At 43.0% G+C, this 19,986-nt stretch overlaps 1 protein-coding gene across 1 annotated transcript; it reads right to left on the bottom strand.

Annotated features, from left to right (window-relative positions):
- Positions 1–1,486: 1,486 nt before the first annotated feature.
- zgc:77151 (uncharacterized protein LOC337153 homolog) lies at positions 1,487–19,233 on the bottom strand. The gene is made up of 12 exons (XM_034606784.1): positions 18,910–19,233; positions 9,427–9,579; positions 8,669–8,776; positions 7,679–7,886; positions 7,338–7,568; positions 6,215–6,321; positions 5,922–6,069; positions 5,107–5,159; positions 4,823–4,920; positions 4,502–4,733; positions 4,128–4,319; positions 1,487–3,848 (listed from the first exon to the last, which is right to left on the bottom strand). The coding sequence occupies exons 1-12, from the start codon at positions 18,928–18,930 to the stop codon at positions 2,637–2,639; spliced, it is 2,763 nt and encodes a 920-aa protein (XP_034462675.1). The 5' UTR covers positions 18,931–19,233; the 3' UTR covers positions 1,487–2,636.
- Positions 19,234–19,986: the final 753 nt, after the last annotated feature.

Below are 19,986 nucleotides of genomic sequence, written 5' to 3'. Positions count from 1 at the left end.
TCTGTCATTTCAGGTCGTTCTTAGCTCTCTGATGTTTGTGTTTCTGATCAGTTTGGTTTGAATGATGATATAAGAACAGGCTGAGATGTCGTGATTGACAGCTGAGGCTGCACAGACGCGTCGTCCATCTTTATTTGCAGAGAAAAAACAAACGTAACCACGCAAAGTGACTTGTCTTAAATTAACGGAATCATTATTGTGACGTTAACGGACTTCGGAGACGTCAGTGTTTGTTTTGGTACTTTGGTGAATCGGTTCTGTTTTAATCCACGTCTCTAATCGTTCCCTCAGACGAACAAAACTAAAAACGGAAAATATTTTCATAACAAGTTGCGACGTCATTTTAATTAAATTCTTTAAAATCATTTGTTTGAACTCGAAACAAAAAATAAATCTGCTCAGACAAGTTTGAGTAGATTTATTGACTCGCTGTCGTGAAAACTGTTTGCAGCTTCGTCAACAAAACAAAAACATAAACAACAATATGGCGACAGCTACATAACTAAGAATAAACAGCACCAGTCGCTTTCGGTGTCGTGGTCGATTCCACTACTCTGGTCAAATAAAACATTGGCAAGAAGGAAATAAACAAAAAAACGAACATGGCAGATATAAATATGTAAAAATACCAAATGAAGCGAACGGGTACAGTAGGTGTGCAAATCTGAACCGTCGTCTGCGGCGGGAAAACAGACGAGTCGAAGGGAAAGGCTGCGAGTAAAGAGATACCTTGACGCTCGAGTTCTTTCAGCGGGTCGACGCGTTTGTGTTGGCACGGAATGAGGAAGGTGGGTCAGCTGATAACGTGAGGAACGTGTCATTTAAAGTGGAGAGAAGCTGCAGGTTTGATTCTTCAGTTTCACCCGACATAGACAAACAATCTGTATCTGAATGTTGCATAAACTCACGTGAACATCAGATGGAATAATCGGATCTCAGCCGCATTAGCTTAGCTTAGCACAAAGAGTGGAAACAGGGGGAAACCGTTAGCCTGGTACAGTCTAAAAAAGTAGCATACGTGGCGTAGCAGCGTAGTTTCCCTTCACCCGAGACTATGACGGTGAAACTGATGACACAGAGGTCTGAATGGTGAAAAGATCGTAATAATACAAACAACGTGATCGAACGTTACGAATCCAGATCAAACGTTAGAGAACAATTCACACGTTTTCTACATTTTTTTCTATCGTCATCAAATTACATGTTCAAATCCGATTGTCCACCCCCTGGTGGCTGTCAGGAGGAAGTGGAGACGTGTCGCCATCTTTATTTACAGTTTGTTGTTTCCGTTTCAGGATCCTCAGCAAACTGTCCTGTTACGAAACCAGATGTGGATCAATCCGCCACTGAAAACAGTCTCAGCCGCCATTTCTCTCCTTTGATTTACAAACGTTAAGATAAAACTGTGAATATTACATTTTACATCTTCAGGAGCAAACGCGTGATCGCGTCACGGAGCAGAGAATTTAAATGTTGACAACAACACCCCCCCCCCCCTGTCTTTTAACACCATGTCTGACTGTGTTTACAGCCCAGGCTCCGCCCCCTGACGCAGACGACGCTGGTGGAACCATCTTCCTCTTGTAGAACCTGAGGTAGTCTGAATGTTGGGCTACATGTTCATGTGCGATCTCCATAACAACCGGTAACGATGTGAGACGACGACTGCGCTGACGCCACGGTGGACGCAGTGGTCCACGCGATGCTGACAGGGCCGGGTATCGAACCTCGACAAGTTCGAGTTCAGATACTGAGATCAGGAGATCAGGAAATGTTCTGATTGGAGAGTTTGAGATTAAATTGGAGGTTTTTACTGACGAGCGTCTGTGATTGGTTTGAAACAGGTAGATGTTTCTCAGACGATGTGCAGCCACGCTGACGAGTGAAGACATCAAGGTATCACTTTAAGTGGATGAGAGTGACGCCGGCGAGCGAATCGGTCGCTGGTCGTTTTAAGGCACGTGTGTGTAAGAAAGGTTTATATCGTTTGAAACAAGGAGCAGGACTATAAACGCTTCACTGAACGAGTTATAACGTGAAGACGACGAGCTCCTTGTCCAAACACTTTATCAGAAAATAACTATCTCTCTACATAAGTAGAGTACAATTTAAAAATGAAACTAGCGAACTACAGTACACTCTAGATGCTCATTATGACGTCTTGATGCATAGCATCACCCATATATGCAATATTGACTTTAATTTTAAGTATCATGGATCTTATTCAATATTTCACCCTAACATTGAACAGTGGAGTTAGTGTCATGGAGAGTCGTGTTATGGCAGTGTTTGTTAAAGAGTCGCTCTCTCTCTCCTCTCTCGCTCTTTTCTTTTCTCCGTGACGGAAACGAACAGAGGAGGAGAAGCTGATTTGTGATTGTCATGAATTTCCTCTGCAAAGTTCAATCAAAGAAACCACAGAGAAAAACCGGAGAGGAAAAGGGAAACAAAGAAGTTGAGTCCAGACGCTCTCGTAAAACGTCCTCGCTCTGCGCGCTCGGGCATCGACACGAGTCAACGTCGGCTTCCAACACCGAAACCGCGGCGGTGAGAACGACAGCCCAGATTCCAAGAACAAGTAAATCTCCGACCTGTGTGCGAGTTTCCTGTTTGATATTTCCACAGAGCAAGCGATGCTAGAAACAGTGTGTGTTAGCGTTTGAGGGCCCCGCCCTCATCAGCTCCGCGGGGCCCGAGCAGTGGGCGGGGCCTTTCTCCTCCTGCTCAGATGTCTGTTTGTTGTTTCTCTCCGTTTCGTGTCGCTCCAGGTCGACCACCATCTCCTCCTCCTTCTTCACTTCTTTCTTTACCACCACTCCTCCCTCCAGTTTCTCCGTCTCAGTCCGCTGGGTTTCGCTGTTGGATCCCGGAGGAAGAAATTTCCCGAACATTGTCCCGTTCAGATCCTCCTCCAGTTTCACCTGGAAGGGAGGCAGCCCGAGCAGGAAGGCCCTGATCCTGCTCGGCGAGCTCAGGTCTGCAGGTTCCTCCTGGTTCTTTGTCTCCTCATCTGTGTCTCCTCCTCCTGCAGAGCTGGACCTCCCGCCCGTGGCGTCCTCAGCCTGCTCCGTGCAGCTGGCCCTCGGCCTCTTGGACAACGTTTGGTCCGTGTCTCCATTGCTTGCCGCTCGGAACGCCTCCGGTCCCTCCGTACTGGGTCTCTTGACCGGGAAACGCTTGCTGAGGTTGAGGGGCAGCGCCTGCTCGGGGGGAGGGGTGATGGGAGAGAGGGGGGGCTTGGCACTCAGGTCCTGGGACAGAGCCTCGGACAGTCGGCGGGTGAAGGTCTGCAGCTGTGACGAGTCCAGACGGCGAGTCCTCATCAGCTGACACACCTGAACGCTGCAGTCCAGGTTTAGAGGCAGGACCCGGAGAGGAGGCAGCTGGGGCCGGCTCCTGGCGTCCCGGCTGCCCCCCCTCTGGGCCCCGTCGTCCACGTTACACCCCGAGCAGCGGTTGTGGTGCTGGTGGCCAGGGTGCGGCTGAGGCTGGTCCCCGCTGGGATGGGGCGTGTCCGGGCTTCCACTTTTGGGCTGCAGGGTGAAGATGGTGGGATGGTGCTGGGCCGGGTCCTGAGGCGTCAGCGCCGGGCTCTCCGGGGTCCTCTGAAGGCTGATGCGGTTCCTGAAGATGTCCAGAGGACACACCCCCTTGATGGGGCTGAAGCCGCCCAGCGATCCTCCGACAAAGTGGCGAGGAAGAGTGGCGAGGAGGACAGTGGGAGCAGGAGCCGTGGACTCTCCTCTGTCCGAGTTCAGCTCCTTTGGTTTGGGCTGGATGTGGAGGAAGGGGGCCGACATGGGGGAGAGGTCGGGGGTGAGGGGCATGTTGATGGGGAGGATGGACGTCTGCAGCGGGAGAGAAGAAGAGAAACGTTACTGACGTGTTGGATTTAAACACAATCTGCTGAATCACACATTTCATTTGAACGTGATGATTGTTTTGGGTTTGCTGGATCCACACGCTTCATCCTTCATTTGAAAACTTTAACATTTTAAAAGAGTTAAAGTCTCGGATTAAGATGCTGGAAACTCCGCCAGGCGTAACCATAGCAACAGTAATGAGTTTATACACTCGTGGGTTAGTGGCTGTGAAGTGGGGGTGCAGCACAGTGGGATGCTTCTCACCCGGTGTGTGCTGCTGAGGGTCGGTCCATCTCTGCCTTTGGCCTGAAGCAGCAGAGTCTCTGCTGTTGCTTTGGGTTTGGGTTGCTGCAGAGCCAGCAGCTTGGCCTGAGCCATCAGCGTGGCCTTGTTGCGTGTTCCCTTCGGTCGGCCGCGGCCTCTCTTCACCACCAAGGAGCCATTCGGGTTCAGGTTCTGCTCAGAGAGGAAGAGGAAGATGACGTTTATACCAAATTCAAACAAATCTCTTGAAATATCACGTTCACGAATGTGTGATGGACAAACAGACTTCACCGGGTCGTCGCCGGGGGACAAATAAAGATCTAAACTTAAATTTAAGGATTTGGAGACAGACACACAGCTGCTATGTCACTTACAGTCTGAGCAAGAGGAGGAAGACGAGGAAGAGGAAGGCGAGGAAGAGGAACAGTTGGCGGAAGAGGAGAAGTGGAGGTTGTGATCTTCTCCTTTGCTTTGGGTCCTGGTTTTCTTCCTCTCTGAAGTGGTTTCCTTCCTCTGATCCCTCGGGGTTTGGGAGGAGTGGGGGATTCTGGGATTTTAAATTCAGATCCTCCTACTCTGAGATGCTCTTCATAAGGAAGCATCAACCTGAGAGAGAGAGAGTCACAGTGAGACCTGAAACACTGTGTGTGTGTGTGTGTGTGTGTGTGTCTGTGTCTGTGTGTGTGTGTCTGTACCTCTCGTAGTGTCTTCTGGTGCACGTGGCGGCGCTGGTGCTGCCAGGGCATCCTCCCAACTCATTATACACGATTTTCCAGAGTCTGTCCATCGTCACCTGTGAGAAACACAGTGGTTTCAAAAAGTTGAATTTCATTAGACTCAATTATTAACGGATCACCTGGTTCCTCGTTCTTGGATTGTGTGAATGTCATTTTGTGACAAAAAAAAAAAATCGGATGTAATTTGATCTTGTTCCAAAAATGTCAAACAGTTCCTTTGAATAGGATTTGGAGGAACTCACCTTTTTGTAACCTCCGAGCCGTTTGACCACAGAGTACATGAGGAAGAGGTCGACTGAGGACAGGAACAGAGGACATGCAAATATCAAAACAGGGAGACGATCAAATCACAAGTCAGTTGACAGATAAACAGAGTTTGACTAAACGATCGTCTGACAAAACTAAATTCTCTCCAGCTTTAAAACAGACAAAACTAAACCTCCTGATACTTTACTATATTTTAAAATATTTATATAACGATTTAAAAAGTATAAGCTGTGAGATTATTATTATTAAAATAGGCAATTTACAACCAAATGCAAAGAGAATCTAAATGTAATGTCAACATGTTTTCTCTCAGCAGCTGTTGAATATTGAATTTGGTACAAAATCACATCATTAAAACACATTATGTCCTTTTTAAAAAGATTTTTCATCTAATTATAAAAAATGTGTTTCAGGTTTTAAATCTGTAACTGTCACGAGTTTCTGTAAAAGAAAAACATTTTTAATCTCACTGATGCAAATCTGATTTAATTAAGGTTAAAGAAAACAGGGTCGAATTCATCAGAGTCTGAAGGACGGAATCAAACCAGCAACCTTCTTAAATGTCCAAACAAAGAAAGAAAGAGATTTTCCTTTTGTATAAAATTGACATTTTTCAGATCAATAACCTTTAGTAAAAATGAGAAATAGTTGATTAACAATGTGGAGAAGAAAAATGAATTTCTCCTCTTTGCTCTAATTAACCTTAAGCTTTTGATATGAACCCAAGAAGACTTGACGCTGATGAAAGTGTCTGAACGCTCTCTGAAGGCAGAGACTTTGAGAGACTCACTCTTCTTGAAGCCGAGGTTGGGGACTTTGTGGACGGGCGAGCCGTGACGCTCCATGAAGGCGAAGAGCTGATCCAGGAAGAGCTGCTCCTCGGGGTGAGGGAGCCAGTCGCCCTCACAGCCGACCTCCACGCTGCCCATCACGTTCTCCTGAGACAGAGACCACACCAGAGACCTCGTTAATATGATTTAATCCTCCACTTCTAACAGAGGCAGCAGACCCAGAGTCTGATTATAAACTGTAAGAACACACCAGTACAATAAACAGCTTCATATCGTTTCAAATGGGACCAACCTTCATCCTCTCAAGCCACGACTCTGAGTGGCTGGAGTTCGGGGAGACGCTGCCGTCGCGACCTCTCCTCTTACGAGGTCGACCTCGAAGACTGAGAGACGGACATCCTGCAGAAAACAAACCACAGGCAGAACAAATCCAAAGAATTACATTTTGCTGAGTGACATTAAAAAGTGTCTTTGTCCATCTCCTTCTTTACAGATTCACACCAAACTAGATACGTTTCCATCCAGCGCCACCTACTGTTCAACTCCTGAAAGTCATAGAACAGAAGAAGATGGAAACACTGAACATTGAGTTTCATCGACCTGGTTTTTCAATCACCACAAACAGACGAGAAGCTTCAGCAGGTGATTATGAATCTGACAAATTAAACCTGATTTAATCCTGAGTGATCCAATAAAAAGGTCTCGTTTCTTAAGTTTGGAAAATATTGAACAAAAAATAAAAATGCTCTGTATTTATATATTTATATTAATTGTATTTATATTTATAACAAATTAAATATAATAAGATTAGATCAGCCAACTTTTCTAATCCCTAAACTACACACAACATACAAGGCAACACAAACAAAAGGACGACTTAAATCTGAGAAATAAGCGACAATGACATAAAGTGTTGAACCCGAGTGAAACAGCTGAACTGTGTTTGAGTTTCCTGCTGCGAGATTAACAACCAGCCCTGGTTAAAAAAAGAATAAACTCGTTAATCCAGTTCCTGTCGTGCTGCGACTGTCCCACAACGACTGAGAAACTGTTTTACATTCACACTGAAATAAAAGAACTTCATGGTCGTTCATTTCATATCAAAACAAAACTCCAGATATTTGTAAGAAGCTGCTGCTTCAACCTGCTGATTTCATTTTAAAGGTGTAGCTTTTTATAAAGGTCAATAACTAAATTCTTAAAAGATTAGTCTGTTAAAGCAGAAACCAGTTGTGAACACAGCATCGATCTTTCATCACTTTGTAAAGCTCACAGCTAGTGAGACACTTAGCAGCTGAAGAGCCTGAGACGTCCCTCTGGAGGTGGAGGAGACCAAACCCAGATAAAAGAGAGGAAACACTGGACACAGTAATCTGCCCCAGTGTGCGAGTGCACGTGGTTTCCGAGACACTCACTGAACTGCCAGGAGAAGCTGGCGCTGCCCTCCAGGGTCGGGTGGCTGAACGTGTCCCTGCAGAACATCAGCCGGACGCCGGGCAGCGCCCTGACACTGCCCAGGGCCAACAGGTGGGGGTCCTGCAGCCCCGGCCCCCTCGCTCCATCCTGGATACGCCTCTGCAGCGAGCGGAAGCGGCAGTACTGCGGGTAGCTGAGCACTTTGATGCTCTGACGGTCCAACAGGACGTCTGAGAAAGTGAATCAAATCAGTAACTTGATAATAAATCCATATTTCTGTAGTTTTAATCTCTGGTTCTCGTTCACTTTTCAGTTGATGAGTCCCCTCAGTGTTTCTTACTCTCAGGTTTTCCTTTGAGCGGCTCGATGCTCTTGACCAGTAAAGTGTTGCCGTCGCTGCTCTGTGGAGGTTTGTGGAGGCCGTTGGTCCCACAGGGCGGCGGCGGCGGCTTTGAACTGCTAATCCAACCGGCCGGCTCCGCACACGACCATTTCACCAGGTCCTCCACCCGCAGCACCATCTTCCTGGACACGGCCAACACCTCATCCTGAACAACAGGTAGAATCATGTCTCAGAATAATTCATGGATGATGATGAAAAACATCAGACATTAAAAGGACTTGGTGGAGTGTGTGAGTGTTGGTGCAGCTTCACTGAATCTAAGGGAGTGTTGCTGGAGGTATGAGCTCCACTGATGTTCCAGATTACATCTGAAGTCCCTGTTTACCCAGTTTACAGCTCAAGCCTCGGAGGTCTCCTCCCATTCCAGTTTGTCAGCCCTGATCCTGTTTGGTCCTTGATGCACAGTGAAGCCTCACACCCCCCCCCCCCCCCCCCCCTTATGCATCCTCCACCTCCCCTGGGCCGGATACTTAAACCATGATATACACGTCATATTAAAAATGACTGCTGACGAGAGTTTGTTATAACTGTGTTAAGAAATGTAACAGTATTTCTAAAGATAAATCCAGACCATGGTTTCACAAACTCCTGCAGTGATTCATGAATAGAAAAAGAATTTCTCCTCCAGGAAAATGTTAAGCTGGAAATAGAGACTTCAACTGTGGAATATAAAGTTCAAAATGTGGAAAACGTTTCTTCAGACTAGTCGTGGGATTTCCATGTGGATAACACATTAGTGTGATTCTCATGTGGAGGCTGAGCTGCAGCTCAGGAACTGACCCTGTTCATCTTAACTCACTGATTATATTTGATTGATCGTCTATAAAGATGATGATTGATTAATATCAGTTCGACTGAGGAGAGAGAGAAACCTAAATGTGCTGTCAGACTGTTTGTAGACATGAGGAGGCAGAGTCCTCGACCCACCTCTCCGTGCTCCCTGGTCCGGCCCTTCGGCGTGTCCTCAGGCAGGAAGTAGAGTCTGGTGCTGGCCAGCGGGTGGCTCCGGGTCTGGTCTTCCCACAGTAGGGTCACCTGCACGAGGAAACACATGCACATGATGTGGTGACTGTGGTTAAAATACAGACGTATCAGCAGAAGGCTCAATGTGAACTGTAAATAAAAGTTTTATTAACAAATATGTCAGTAAGTCAGTGAAAATTCAAAGAAACTGTCAAATATGTGACAAATAAGTAAAATATTTCCTTCTGAAATGTGGAGAGCCCGAGCGATATGGATTTGTTGATATATCAGTGAGTAAACATTTCTGATACAAAAAGATATTATATGTGTGTGTATATATATTTTCAATGATTCCTCTGATGTCATATAAACTTTGTTATAAATGAAATTAATAAATAAAAATACATAAATACAACCACATGAATATAAAAATAACATCACTTTTATTTACGTAATATATAAACATGAATGCACATATTCTCTGCATGTTGTATTCTGTCAAATACGTTTTTCTATCAGCAAATGTAAACGCAGATACTATAGGTTTGTGAAAGTCGACAGATTTCAACAGGACAACTGATAAATAAACCGTGATCTGGAAATGTAGAGGAGAGGAAGTGCAAAGCACCGAGTTATGTTCAAACTGGATTTGTTAGAGTTGATGTTAAAAAGCAGCTTTAATGATTCAGAGATATTTGAAAACACACGTGCCGGTGTCTCACCTCAGCGATGCACACGGGATCCTGAGGGCCACAGCGGATCAGGTAGAACTCCCCGAGCCTCCACACCAGGACGGGCCCGTCGGGCTGAGCCCTGCTGCTCACCGACTTGTAGAAGGCGTAGCTGCCTCGCTGGCAGGAGGGAGCACCCAACCACTGAGGGAGAAACAACGCAGCAGGTGAGGAACAGGAAACGAGCCTCAACAATCACAGCATGTTCACTGTCAAGAGTTTGACTTTAAACAACTGAACACACCAGGATTTCACTCACTTCCATGACAGGAATAAAATGTGTGGTCGAGTTAAATCTCAGCAGAGGAAAAGAAGCTCGGCTGACGTGACTGACGTCCAGAGGAAAAGACGGAAAAAGGCTGAAAACGTCAGAGCAGCTGACTCAGACGTTAGTTCTCACACACAGAACCTCCAGAACATGTCAGGAACATGTCAGGAACATGTCAGGAACATGTCCAGACTTCAGTGCTGGTCTGAAACCAGCTACAGTTCATCATCGGAAACATGGAACCAGCTTCACTTTAGCAGAGCAGCTAAGATTCTGCTGGTTCTTCCAACACATTCAGAATCGTGCATCACATTTCACGTAGTTGCTGGAAGCTCGTTCAGTGAGTTCATAAACTATGTTTTAAAACCAGGATTATATTATTTTGCTATTTTTACAATTACATAAACTGCGTTTTGTTTTGAAAATAGACAAACGTCATCACTTTTTATCTGCTGTCGTAAGCAGACGCTCGTTTTGATTGTAATATTTACATTTTAAAGGCTCATTATGATTATTATATTAATATTCATCCATCTGTCCATCTTTTCTCTAAAATTCAGTCTGACTCTTTTCGGCGCAGATGTTTCTGCATTGACCACTTCACATTTTAATAATCTTAAATACCAGATTAAAATACGTCATTTCCACATATGAACAAAGTGAAAATTCCTCAGCGATGAAACTATCAAATTTTTATCTAAAAGCCTCGATGTTCTCGCCGCGTCCTCCCGACTTTTTCCTTGGGTGTGTTCAAACCATAAATTGTGCAGAATTCCACCTCTGGCATCCACTTCTCTGACGATGAAGTTGCACCATCTTGCAGCGAGGCAGGATTTTCTCATGTGTAATCAGTGCTCGGAGCGAGATACTGTAATACGCTGAACAAGTCCGAGAGGAGGGGTTAAATATTAACTGCTCACACGGCGGAGTGGAGCCGACACCGACTCAGAATGTGACTGAATATGTTTCTGCTCTGACAAAGTGACGACCTGTGACCAAAAACAGCCTGAAACTTCAGACGTGCATGAACTTGTCTGATATGAATCATCTGCGTCGCTCATCTTTTCCAGATTTTCACTGTGTAAATATGTGAAGAAAAAAAAAAAAAGCTGATTAAACAGAAACAAAGCAGCTTCCTGTTTTCATTCCACCACAACACAGCGCTCACACAGAGTTAAAACGCCTCCATAAATAAATAAATACCACCAGTAGATTGTTGGGTAAATTAATAAATATTATTTGGCTCGTGTCGAGGTCACACGTTTCCCACAGAACAAATCATAAACCAATCCGCTGCACTCAGGAAGTTTCCTCTCTGAGAGCCTGAAGCTTCATGTTTGTTCCATAGTTTCATCTGATCTGTTAGTTTTAGTTTCACATTATAATTTAGGGACTAAAGAATTCTGTCTGACATACGTACGTCCTGTCGTCATCACCTACGTGGGCGGAGTCTACCTATACTTGACTCTGATTGGTTTGTAGACGGCGTCTGACGAGGGCGGGTTGTCAGTTGGGGGGGGTAGTAGTCTTTCTGTTTGAATGAAGGAAATAAATGAAGCGCTTCATTTGGTTGCCATGGTAACATCATTATGGTACATTACATTACATTTCATTGAGCTGAAGCTTTTATCCAAAGCGACTCACAATCAGAGCATCAACCACGAGGCAACAAACCAGAACAACAAGAATCAGTACATCAGCTTCAAAGACGCCAAACTACAAAGTGCAACATGTTAGTGCAACTAAACTAAATTTTATTTATTTTTTGACAGTGGTTATTAAACATCATCTTCTTAACCGAGGTTTAGTCTGAAGAGATGTGTCTTTAGTCTGGAGGACGATGTGGAGACTTTCTGTCCTGATGTCCATGTGGAGCTGGTTCCACCGTCCACAGCCAGGACAGGAAACAGTGGTGATGTTGTTGAGTGACAGCTGTCCCTCACAGTGAGGGAGCAGCTGATTGGCCGATGCAGAGCGGAGTGAACGAGCTGGGCTGTAACGTTTGACCATGTCCTGGATGTAGACTGGACCCGATCACATCCGGTACGCAAGTACTAGTGTCTTGAAACGGATGCGGGCAGCTACTGGTAACCAGTGGAGCTGCTGCTTCCTGGATGAGCTGCAGAGGTCAGAGGGCAGCAGCAGGTAGACCTGCCAGGAGGGGGGGCAGTAGTCTATAGGCATGAGATGACCAGAGCCTGGACCAGAGCCTGGACCAGAACCTGGACCAGAACCTGGACCAGAGCCTGCGCCGCCTTCTGAGTGAGAAGGGGACGTGTTCTCCTGATGTTGTACAGCATGAATCTACAGGAACGTGTTGTTACAGTAAGTGAGGGAGAGTTGACTGTCGGGTGACACACCCAGGTTCCTAGCAGTCTGGGGGGGGTTAACACGGAGCTGTCAAAGGTAATAGTCAGGTCATGGGTGGGAGGAGTTTTTCCCTGGAAGGAAAAGTCTGTCAGTCTTATCAAGGTTAATTTTCAGGTGGTGTGTGGACATCCACTGAGAGATGTCAGTCAGACAGAGATTCGTGCTGCTGCTGCCTGTGTTTCAGATTTGGGGAAAGAGAGGATTAGTTGGGTGTCATCAGCGTAGATGTGGTAGGAAAAGCCATGTGAGTGAATGACAGAGCCAAGAGAGAAGAGGAGGGGACCCAGGACAGAACCTTGAGGGACCCCAGTAGTGAGAGGACAAGGTTCAGACACAGATCCTCTCCAAGATACCGGGTAGGTACGATGAGGTATTACTACCAGCATCATCATTTATTTAACATCTACTTAGATGCTTTAGTTTGGTCCATATCCCATCTACTAACATGGGGGAGGGGGGGGGGGGGTTTATGACCTATATTGCGATCAACAACCAGGGGGCGATGGAGATTATTTGGCTTCACTTTCGGGAGCCGTCATGTCGTCCATCTTTCTTTACAGTCAGTTTTATTTAAAAATTGTTTCAGAAACTTTCTGAAAACAAGTTTGTGCCGAACAAACAAGCAGGAGAAACTTGTTATTTATTTGGGGACTATTTTCTGCTGCGGATTAATCCCCGTCATGTTTAAGTCGTTTTTGGAAACTCGATGGCTCTTTGCTTCTTTTTAATCGGGATCCGTTGGCAAGAAAAGAAAATTCAGGTGTGTCACTGAATCCCAGCGTCACAATCGGCGACAACATCAAGGAAAGTTTGATGTGCGACATCAGACACCCGATGATCCAGTTTTATGAACGTGTCACTGTTTCGTGATACTGAATCCATCACGCAGCCTCCGCTCCTCTGTGATCCTCTGTTTGCTGCTGGAGGCGAGAAAAGACCGAATTACAGCCGCTCCACATGAAACATGATCCGCCACCGCACAGCTGCAAGGAGGCGAGCTGCAAGTGACCCGAAGAAAACACAGAAAGAAAGAGAAATAAAAGATTTAAGAACCAGACCTTTGTTTACTTCATCCATAATAAAACGGTTGATCAATAGTTTGAGCTCGAGGTGGAAACACCAGGCAGATTTCAGAAGCTGGATCCAGAACAGTTTGGGATTTATACCTAAATTAAAATCAATTATAGAATAGTTGCTGATTTATTCCCCGTTTGTTGATGAATCTACTGATCCTGTCAAGTCTTAATGTTTGTGGGTATATGAGCAGGGACAAGCAGCCGAGTAAATCACAAACACGTCACGGAGATGAAACTAGTTCCTGATTTATTTCTTTGACATTGAACTCATCTCGGCGGCTCGTGTATATTGACAGTGAAGCGTGGGTAGTTTGAGGTGCAGGACACTGTGGGTTTGTTCATATTAAGTGAATTAAAATAAACCAGGCAGATTCACGGAGCTTATTATACATAAGAAGTAAAAGGCCTGGTGTATGAGCTCAGGGTGTGGTCGGCTCTGCAGCTGTGATCCATTTACTCATGATAGACGGGACGTGGAGATTCACAGAATAAAAATATATAAATATTCTGCGTTTCCTCCTCTTTTCTGCAGCAGAAACCCTCCAGAGCAGCGTCGGGAGACGACGTGGTCGAGGTGTTCGCCGTGCAGCTGCTGTGACGTCTCCTGCCGTTTGGACGCAGAAAATTCTCAAATTCTCACTCCTGTGTCGATCATCCACAACCCCCACCCCACCCAGCACATCCTCCCCCACCCAAAACCCAGCACACACACCCTTCTCCCCCTCCCCCACGCGCTGCAGCTCTGCAGACGAGCTGCAGCAGGCCGAGGATCAATTTTTTAAAAAGCAGAAAACAGACATCATGCGTGCACTAGTCAAACAAGTGGGATTTTGCTAAAATCCACACAAACACTGCAGGGACACGTCGTTGAATGACGTTACTGTGGAGCATCACACACACACACACACACACACACACACACACTTCATCGTCCCGTGAGAAAAACTGTGCGACACAAAAACTAAAAACAACAAGCTTCATATCCCGAGTCCCGGGAGGAACACGGACACATCAGTTATGCGAACTATCACAGAGACGGAATGAAATATGTAATAAAAGTGGACAAGGTCACAGCTGCGCGTTAAACGTACTCTACTGTACGTCCTGCTACAGGAACTGAATAAAACACATTCATCACCACAGCCCTCGTCCTGCAGGATTATAAGAGCATCACAAACTCCACACTGATACAGAGTCATGAACCTCTGCTGCAGAAACAATATTAACACAATATATTACATAAACAATCATTAAAATTCACTGTAGAGTCTCAGGGGAACATTTAAACTATACATACCAAGATATATTTGTCATATTTTCATTATAACCCCACAAATTTAACACTGAGTCCCATTAATGGCTTCAGATAATTTGTATGTAAAATATTATCTCACAATCGTCCCCTGGAGGCGGAATAAGCTGCTACAGGAATATTTAGTAAATTTGAGCCACTACATGATCTTCTGCTTATAGGGAATATTACACTCAATAACTTAGAATGAAGACTATTACACAGTAAAAATAACATATGTTATATTAAACCATTTAATAGTTATTTCTATGAACAAAAGTTAGAATTATTGCTTCCTGACATTACAGATTTATTCAGTTATTATGATAAAGTTTAGGTCAGAATTGACAACTATAAATAAATATGACACTTAAGAATGAATAATACGAGGATTTTAACAGTTTTATACGTCAATGAATGAATGAATATAATGTTCAGTGAAATCCCTGCAGGTACTTTGTAGATCTATTTTAGGAATATTATCTTATACATATCATTTATTTGATTACAAAGTAAAGGAAATTACAGATTTATCTCCAGAGTATTAAACCAGATATGACACCAGGAAAAATATAAGTTATTGGTATAGTGAGGTTAAGTTTTAGCCTTTAAAATATCAGTAGTCCAGGCTTATTATTAAGGTCAAACAAGGAGACGGCATAAAATAAATTCAGAAAGTAGATAGTATAAGTATTTTTAGGCTGTATTATAAAGGGAAAAGTTTATCATGAAGTCTGAGTGGATTACTACAATCAGATTCGTTATTCATTGTCAGGTAAATTCTGTATATGTTAATGTTCTGAAATGTTTTAGTAGATAACAAGAGAATAATAAACACAGGAAGTAGAAATGTAGAATGAAAGAAAGAAAATAAACTGAAAGCCGAGGAGCTCAACTAGAAAAACGATAAATAAGATTTAAAACTTATTGTTGTGCAGAATAAAGTTCACACACACAAACCCTGCAGGAATGTTACAGCAGCATTAGAGATGTTTTTAAGGATTATGTTGTTCTATATAAGACGTAACAGACTTTATCAGGACAATGCTATTAACAAAATCTTACACATTGAGTTATAGTTTATAAATATTATGGGAGAATTGAACAGTTACGTGTGGGGATGAGAAAAAGCATCAAAATAAAATAGGATAAAACTATTTTTGAGCTCCACAGACAGTCCCTATTAATATATTATGGAAACATTATAGATAAAATTAAGGATATTAATATGGGATAATACTCAAATAAAAGTACTTATTAATTAGTGTCAATACCTATTGGAATATTATGTGTTTATTTAAGGATTATTATACTATTATTGAAATAATTTCATAAAGTAAGATTGAGAACTGAATTGGTATTTCAAGAAGACTGATCCTATTTTCAGGAACATACACATGATCAAAATTTTAATATAAAATATTACAGTAGTAATATGATGAAGACAGTCTGTATCGATGACTGCAAACAGCTGTTTGAATGTTATAGCATTATTAGATATGTTATCATTTAAAACAATATAAATGTACATTTACAAGGCAAGACTAGTATTGGATTTTGTAGTGTAAGTTTTAATCATAAGCTGAATAATATACAAATATTAAACACGTTTCTTTTGGAATTTGACCGGAACAAAGAAGCAGAGAAGATAAAGTTAAATCACCTGTGGACTCAATGTCGCCCCCTACAGGAATATGTACATTTATGTAATGTTGTGGTTTAATTTCAGCAAGAAGACGCCATAAAGTCTCTGAATCTCATCCTCTATGTATTTGCTTGTATTTGTGTTTTCATTTACAGTTATTTATAACTAAGTTTGTGTTCAAACAGTAAAATATCAATTCTCAAATACATTTCTTTGTCGTAAAGGTTTGATAACATCATCTTAGGAAATATTGACAATGTTTAAATACACATTTGTTGACTAAAATATCAGCATTTGAAATTGTTACTCCCAAAGTCCATTAGTGCTCTGTTATCTACTGTCCACTGATTAATCCATTTATTGATTGAGCTCTAGTTATTTATAGACACTGAGAAAGAATAACAACAACTATCTCACAACGTAAACTGAGAGTTGACAGAGATATTTCATTTTAAAACGATCTATAAAAGTAATAAAGTATTTCCAAAACATGTTGTGTCCATAGAGATATCAATTAGTGCTCTTAATATACGACATTAAAGAGGAGAGAGCATGAGAACACGAGGGTGAACTACAGCAGAGTGAATGAAGTCCGCCCCTCCGACACATCCTCACAACGAGACTGAGATGCACTGTGGTGAGAACACGACGAGTGGCACCTGGAGCCAGTGCCGTGTAATAAACAGTATTATCTGCTGTAGCCGAGTTGTATGAACGAGACAGAGGCTGTTCTTCCTGGTGCTGGGGGAGGGCTGTGCTCCAGCCTAGTGGTGGAAATGAGGCAGGGCTGAGCAGGCAGGAAAATAAAAGCCACATAATATAATCTGAGCAGTGAGACGGCGACGCAGCAGCAGCAGGCCTCTGTTTAAAATGTGAACACACACACACACACACACACACACACACACAGACTCACACACACACACGTATACACAAGAATTTAAAATGGAAACCCTTAATCTGCAGCCTGCCTACGTCAGTTCTCGTGATATTTCTGGGAATAAGAGTTTTTTTTTTAAACACAGGAAGGAAGAGAGACAAAAACTATTGATAATAAAAATGTCTCCTACACAACAACTAAATAAATAAAATCGTAACACGGCCTCTCAGTATTATTGACCTTGGGTATATCCTGTTATTCAAAACGCTCACAAGTTCACCACTGGGGGGTGGGGGGTAGAAAAACAACATAATGCTGCAGTAAATTAATATTTAAAACAGAATTTTATCATATTAAAATATACAAAGACAACTGGAATATTAAATACAACACATAAAGACACACCCACCAAATATGGAGGATTTTTGTCAAAATAAAGCTTTTATATCGACTAAAAAAACAAAACGCTGAATATGAAGGATTTCTTTCGAGATAAAAGCTTTTATTTTGACAGAAAAATATGATTCATGTCAAAATGAAAGCATTTATATCAACTACAAACACATTCCCACATTATAGAAGATTTCACTTCTGATATATATATTTATATCACAATAAAAGCTTTGTATTTGCTAGAAAATTTTGATTTGTGTCAAAATAAAGTCTTTTATCTGAACTAGAGAACACACCCTAAATATGGATTATTTATTCAAAAAATAAACCTATTTCAACAAAAAACACCAAATATGGAGGATTTCTGTTGTGATAAAACCCTTTATTATGACAAAATCCTCCATATTTGGCGTGTATGTGTTAATTAGTCGAAATAAAAGCTTTTACTGTGACATAAAATGAGGATTTATGCCAAAATAAAAGCTTTTATTTCGAATAAAAACACAAACACACTAAATACTTAAGATTTATGTCAAAATAAAAGACTTGGATCGCTTTTATATCGACTGAAAATAAAATTGTGTGTCTCTGTGTGAGTCTCTGTGTGAGTGTGTGTCTCTGTGTGAGTGTGTGTGTCTCTGGATGTTTCCTGGGTTTTGAAGCAGGATTTAATATCCTCCATATTTCAAGTACAGAAAAACTCCACATTTACCCTTCACACACACACACAGACACACAAACACACACACAATATCAACATTCCTGTTTGAAGTGAGGTAATTACTGCGGAGACAAAATGTCGGGTCTGTAATGTGAGCGAGGATTTGATAATAATAATATCAATATGTTTCCTCAGAAAGCAGAAGAAGCTGCTGCTGCTCGACGACTCCGACGAATCTCCTGCTCGGGCTCGTTCTTCTCACTCGGAATCAAACACGTCCAATCTGGCGATGCGACATTTTTTTTTTTTTTTTTTTTGGAGGCAGCTGAAAAGTTTCGTGATATTTTCACGGACACACACACACACACACACACGGACACACACACACACGGACACACACAGGCCTTTACATTTTAATTTTATTCAGCTCTAATGGAGGATTCCGGGGCGGGTGGGGGTTGGTAGCCGGAGGTGAAGGAGACTATTCGACACGACACTCGCACAAAGAAATGATTCATTAACACACCGACAATATCAGAAATATTAAACCGGGATTTAACGAGCCAGGCTCCGGTAACGCAGGAGGCGACAGCTCGGTGTCACCGCCGCCTGCTCCCCCCGCGGCTCCCGCAGAAGGCGCCTCTCCCCCGCGGGGCCGGTCCCCCCGCACGGCCGCGGAGGGGAAAGTTGAATAAAGTTGTAATTGCGGTCAGAGTCAAACTCTCCGGTGGAAAACAATCAATGCGACGCGTGAAATGAGCGAACCGGAGCCGCTCGGCCCCGGTTCGCGGCGACACACGGTGGAGGTGTCCCCCCCGACCGCAGCTCGCCGAGCCCGGCGGGAGAGGCGACCCAAAGCGGCGTGGATGTAGAAAGGAGCCGGACTTTACCTGGATTACATTGTGCTCCATTGCCGTCCTGCATTCCCTCCGTCAGGCCCCTCTCCGGTTACACCGCCGGGACTCGCCGACACACAAACAAACGCACCACAGAGGCAGAGGGGGGCGGTGTTTAAAAAATAAAAAAATAAAACCCAGTCCTCCTCCTGCTGCTGCTGCTGCTGCTTCTATTCTTTCCTCCTCTTCCTCTTCCTCTTCTTCTTCTTCCTCCCCCTCCTCCTCTTCCTCTGTGAATTTAGCTAAAGATCAAAGTTTGAAACTTCACGTTAAACTCTGAGAATCAGCAGCGCGAGCATCTGTAGCTACTGTGACGTACTTCCGCCTGACGGAGCCTCGGGGCGGGACTTAGCTGCCAGCAGAAGAAGAAGAAGAAGTTTTTATTGTAGTAAAATATACTAATATTCATTCATACACAGTACGTGTACAAGTACAAACCGGATATAGGTCAAAAATACTGAACAAGTACTTTAAAACAGGTTAGGGGATTAATATACTCTGATTTAGGTAAAAAAAAGTTATAAATTACTTTGATACAAGTAGAAATTACTAATGTAATCTGATACTGACCAACAAGTACTAATACTACAGTACAGCACAACTACTCTGATACAGGTTAAGGTCCTTAGGTAATCTAATATAGCTCAAAAAGTACTATATTACTTTGATGCAAGTAAGAAGTACAAATGTAATCAAATACTGACCAAAAAGTATTAAAACCACAGTGAGTAGTAAGTACTCTGATACAGGTTAAGGCTTTTTATATACAGTGTATGGGTTAAGGTCATAAAGTACTCTGATATAGGTCAAAAACTAATTCAGTACTTTGATACAAGTAAAAATTACTGATGTAATCTGATACTGACCAAAAAGTACTTATACCATAGTGAGTAGTAAGTACTCTGATACATGTAAAGATTTACAAATGTAATCTGAAACAGGCCTAAAGGTATTAATGTTTTAAAAAAGCATTAAAGTACTATGATACAGGTCAAAAGAAACAAATCTCACAATGCAGTACAAGTATTCGGATACAGGTAAAAAGGTTTTCATAACACCAGCGAGTATAAG

This window comes from Hippoglossus hippoglossus, chromosome 14 (assembly GCF_009819705.1).
Source record: "Hippoglossus hippoglossus isolate fHipHip1 chromosome 14, fHipHip1.pri, whole genome shotgun sequence".
NCBI classification, from domain to species: domain Eukaryota; kingdom Metazoa; phylum Chordata; class Actinopteri; order Pleuronectiformes; family Pleuronectidae; genus Hippoglossus; species Hippoglossus hippoglossus.
This window is presented reverse-complemented; position numbering and strand designations above follow the sequence as displayed.

Coding starts and splice junctions, on each gene's coding strand:
- zgc:77151 (XM_034606784.1), bottom strand. CDS start 18,930: ATGGAGCACAATGTAATCCAG. Junction 6,322..7,337: donor CAGCTTCTCCTGGCAGTTCA/GTGAGTGTCTCG, acceptor TGTTTTCTGCAG/GATGTCCGTCTCTCAGTCTT. Junction 4,734..4,822: donor ACCAGAAGACACTACGAGAG/GTACAGACACAC, acceptor TCTCTCTCTCAG/GTTGATGCTTCCTTATGAAG.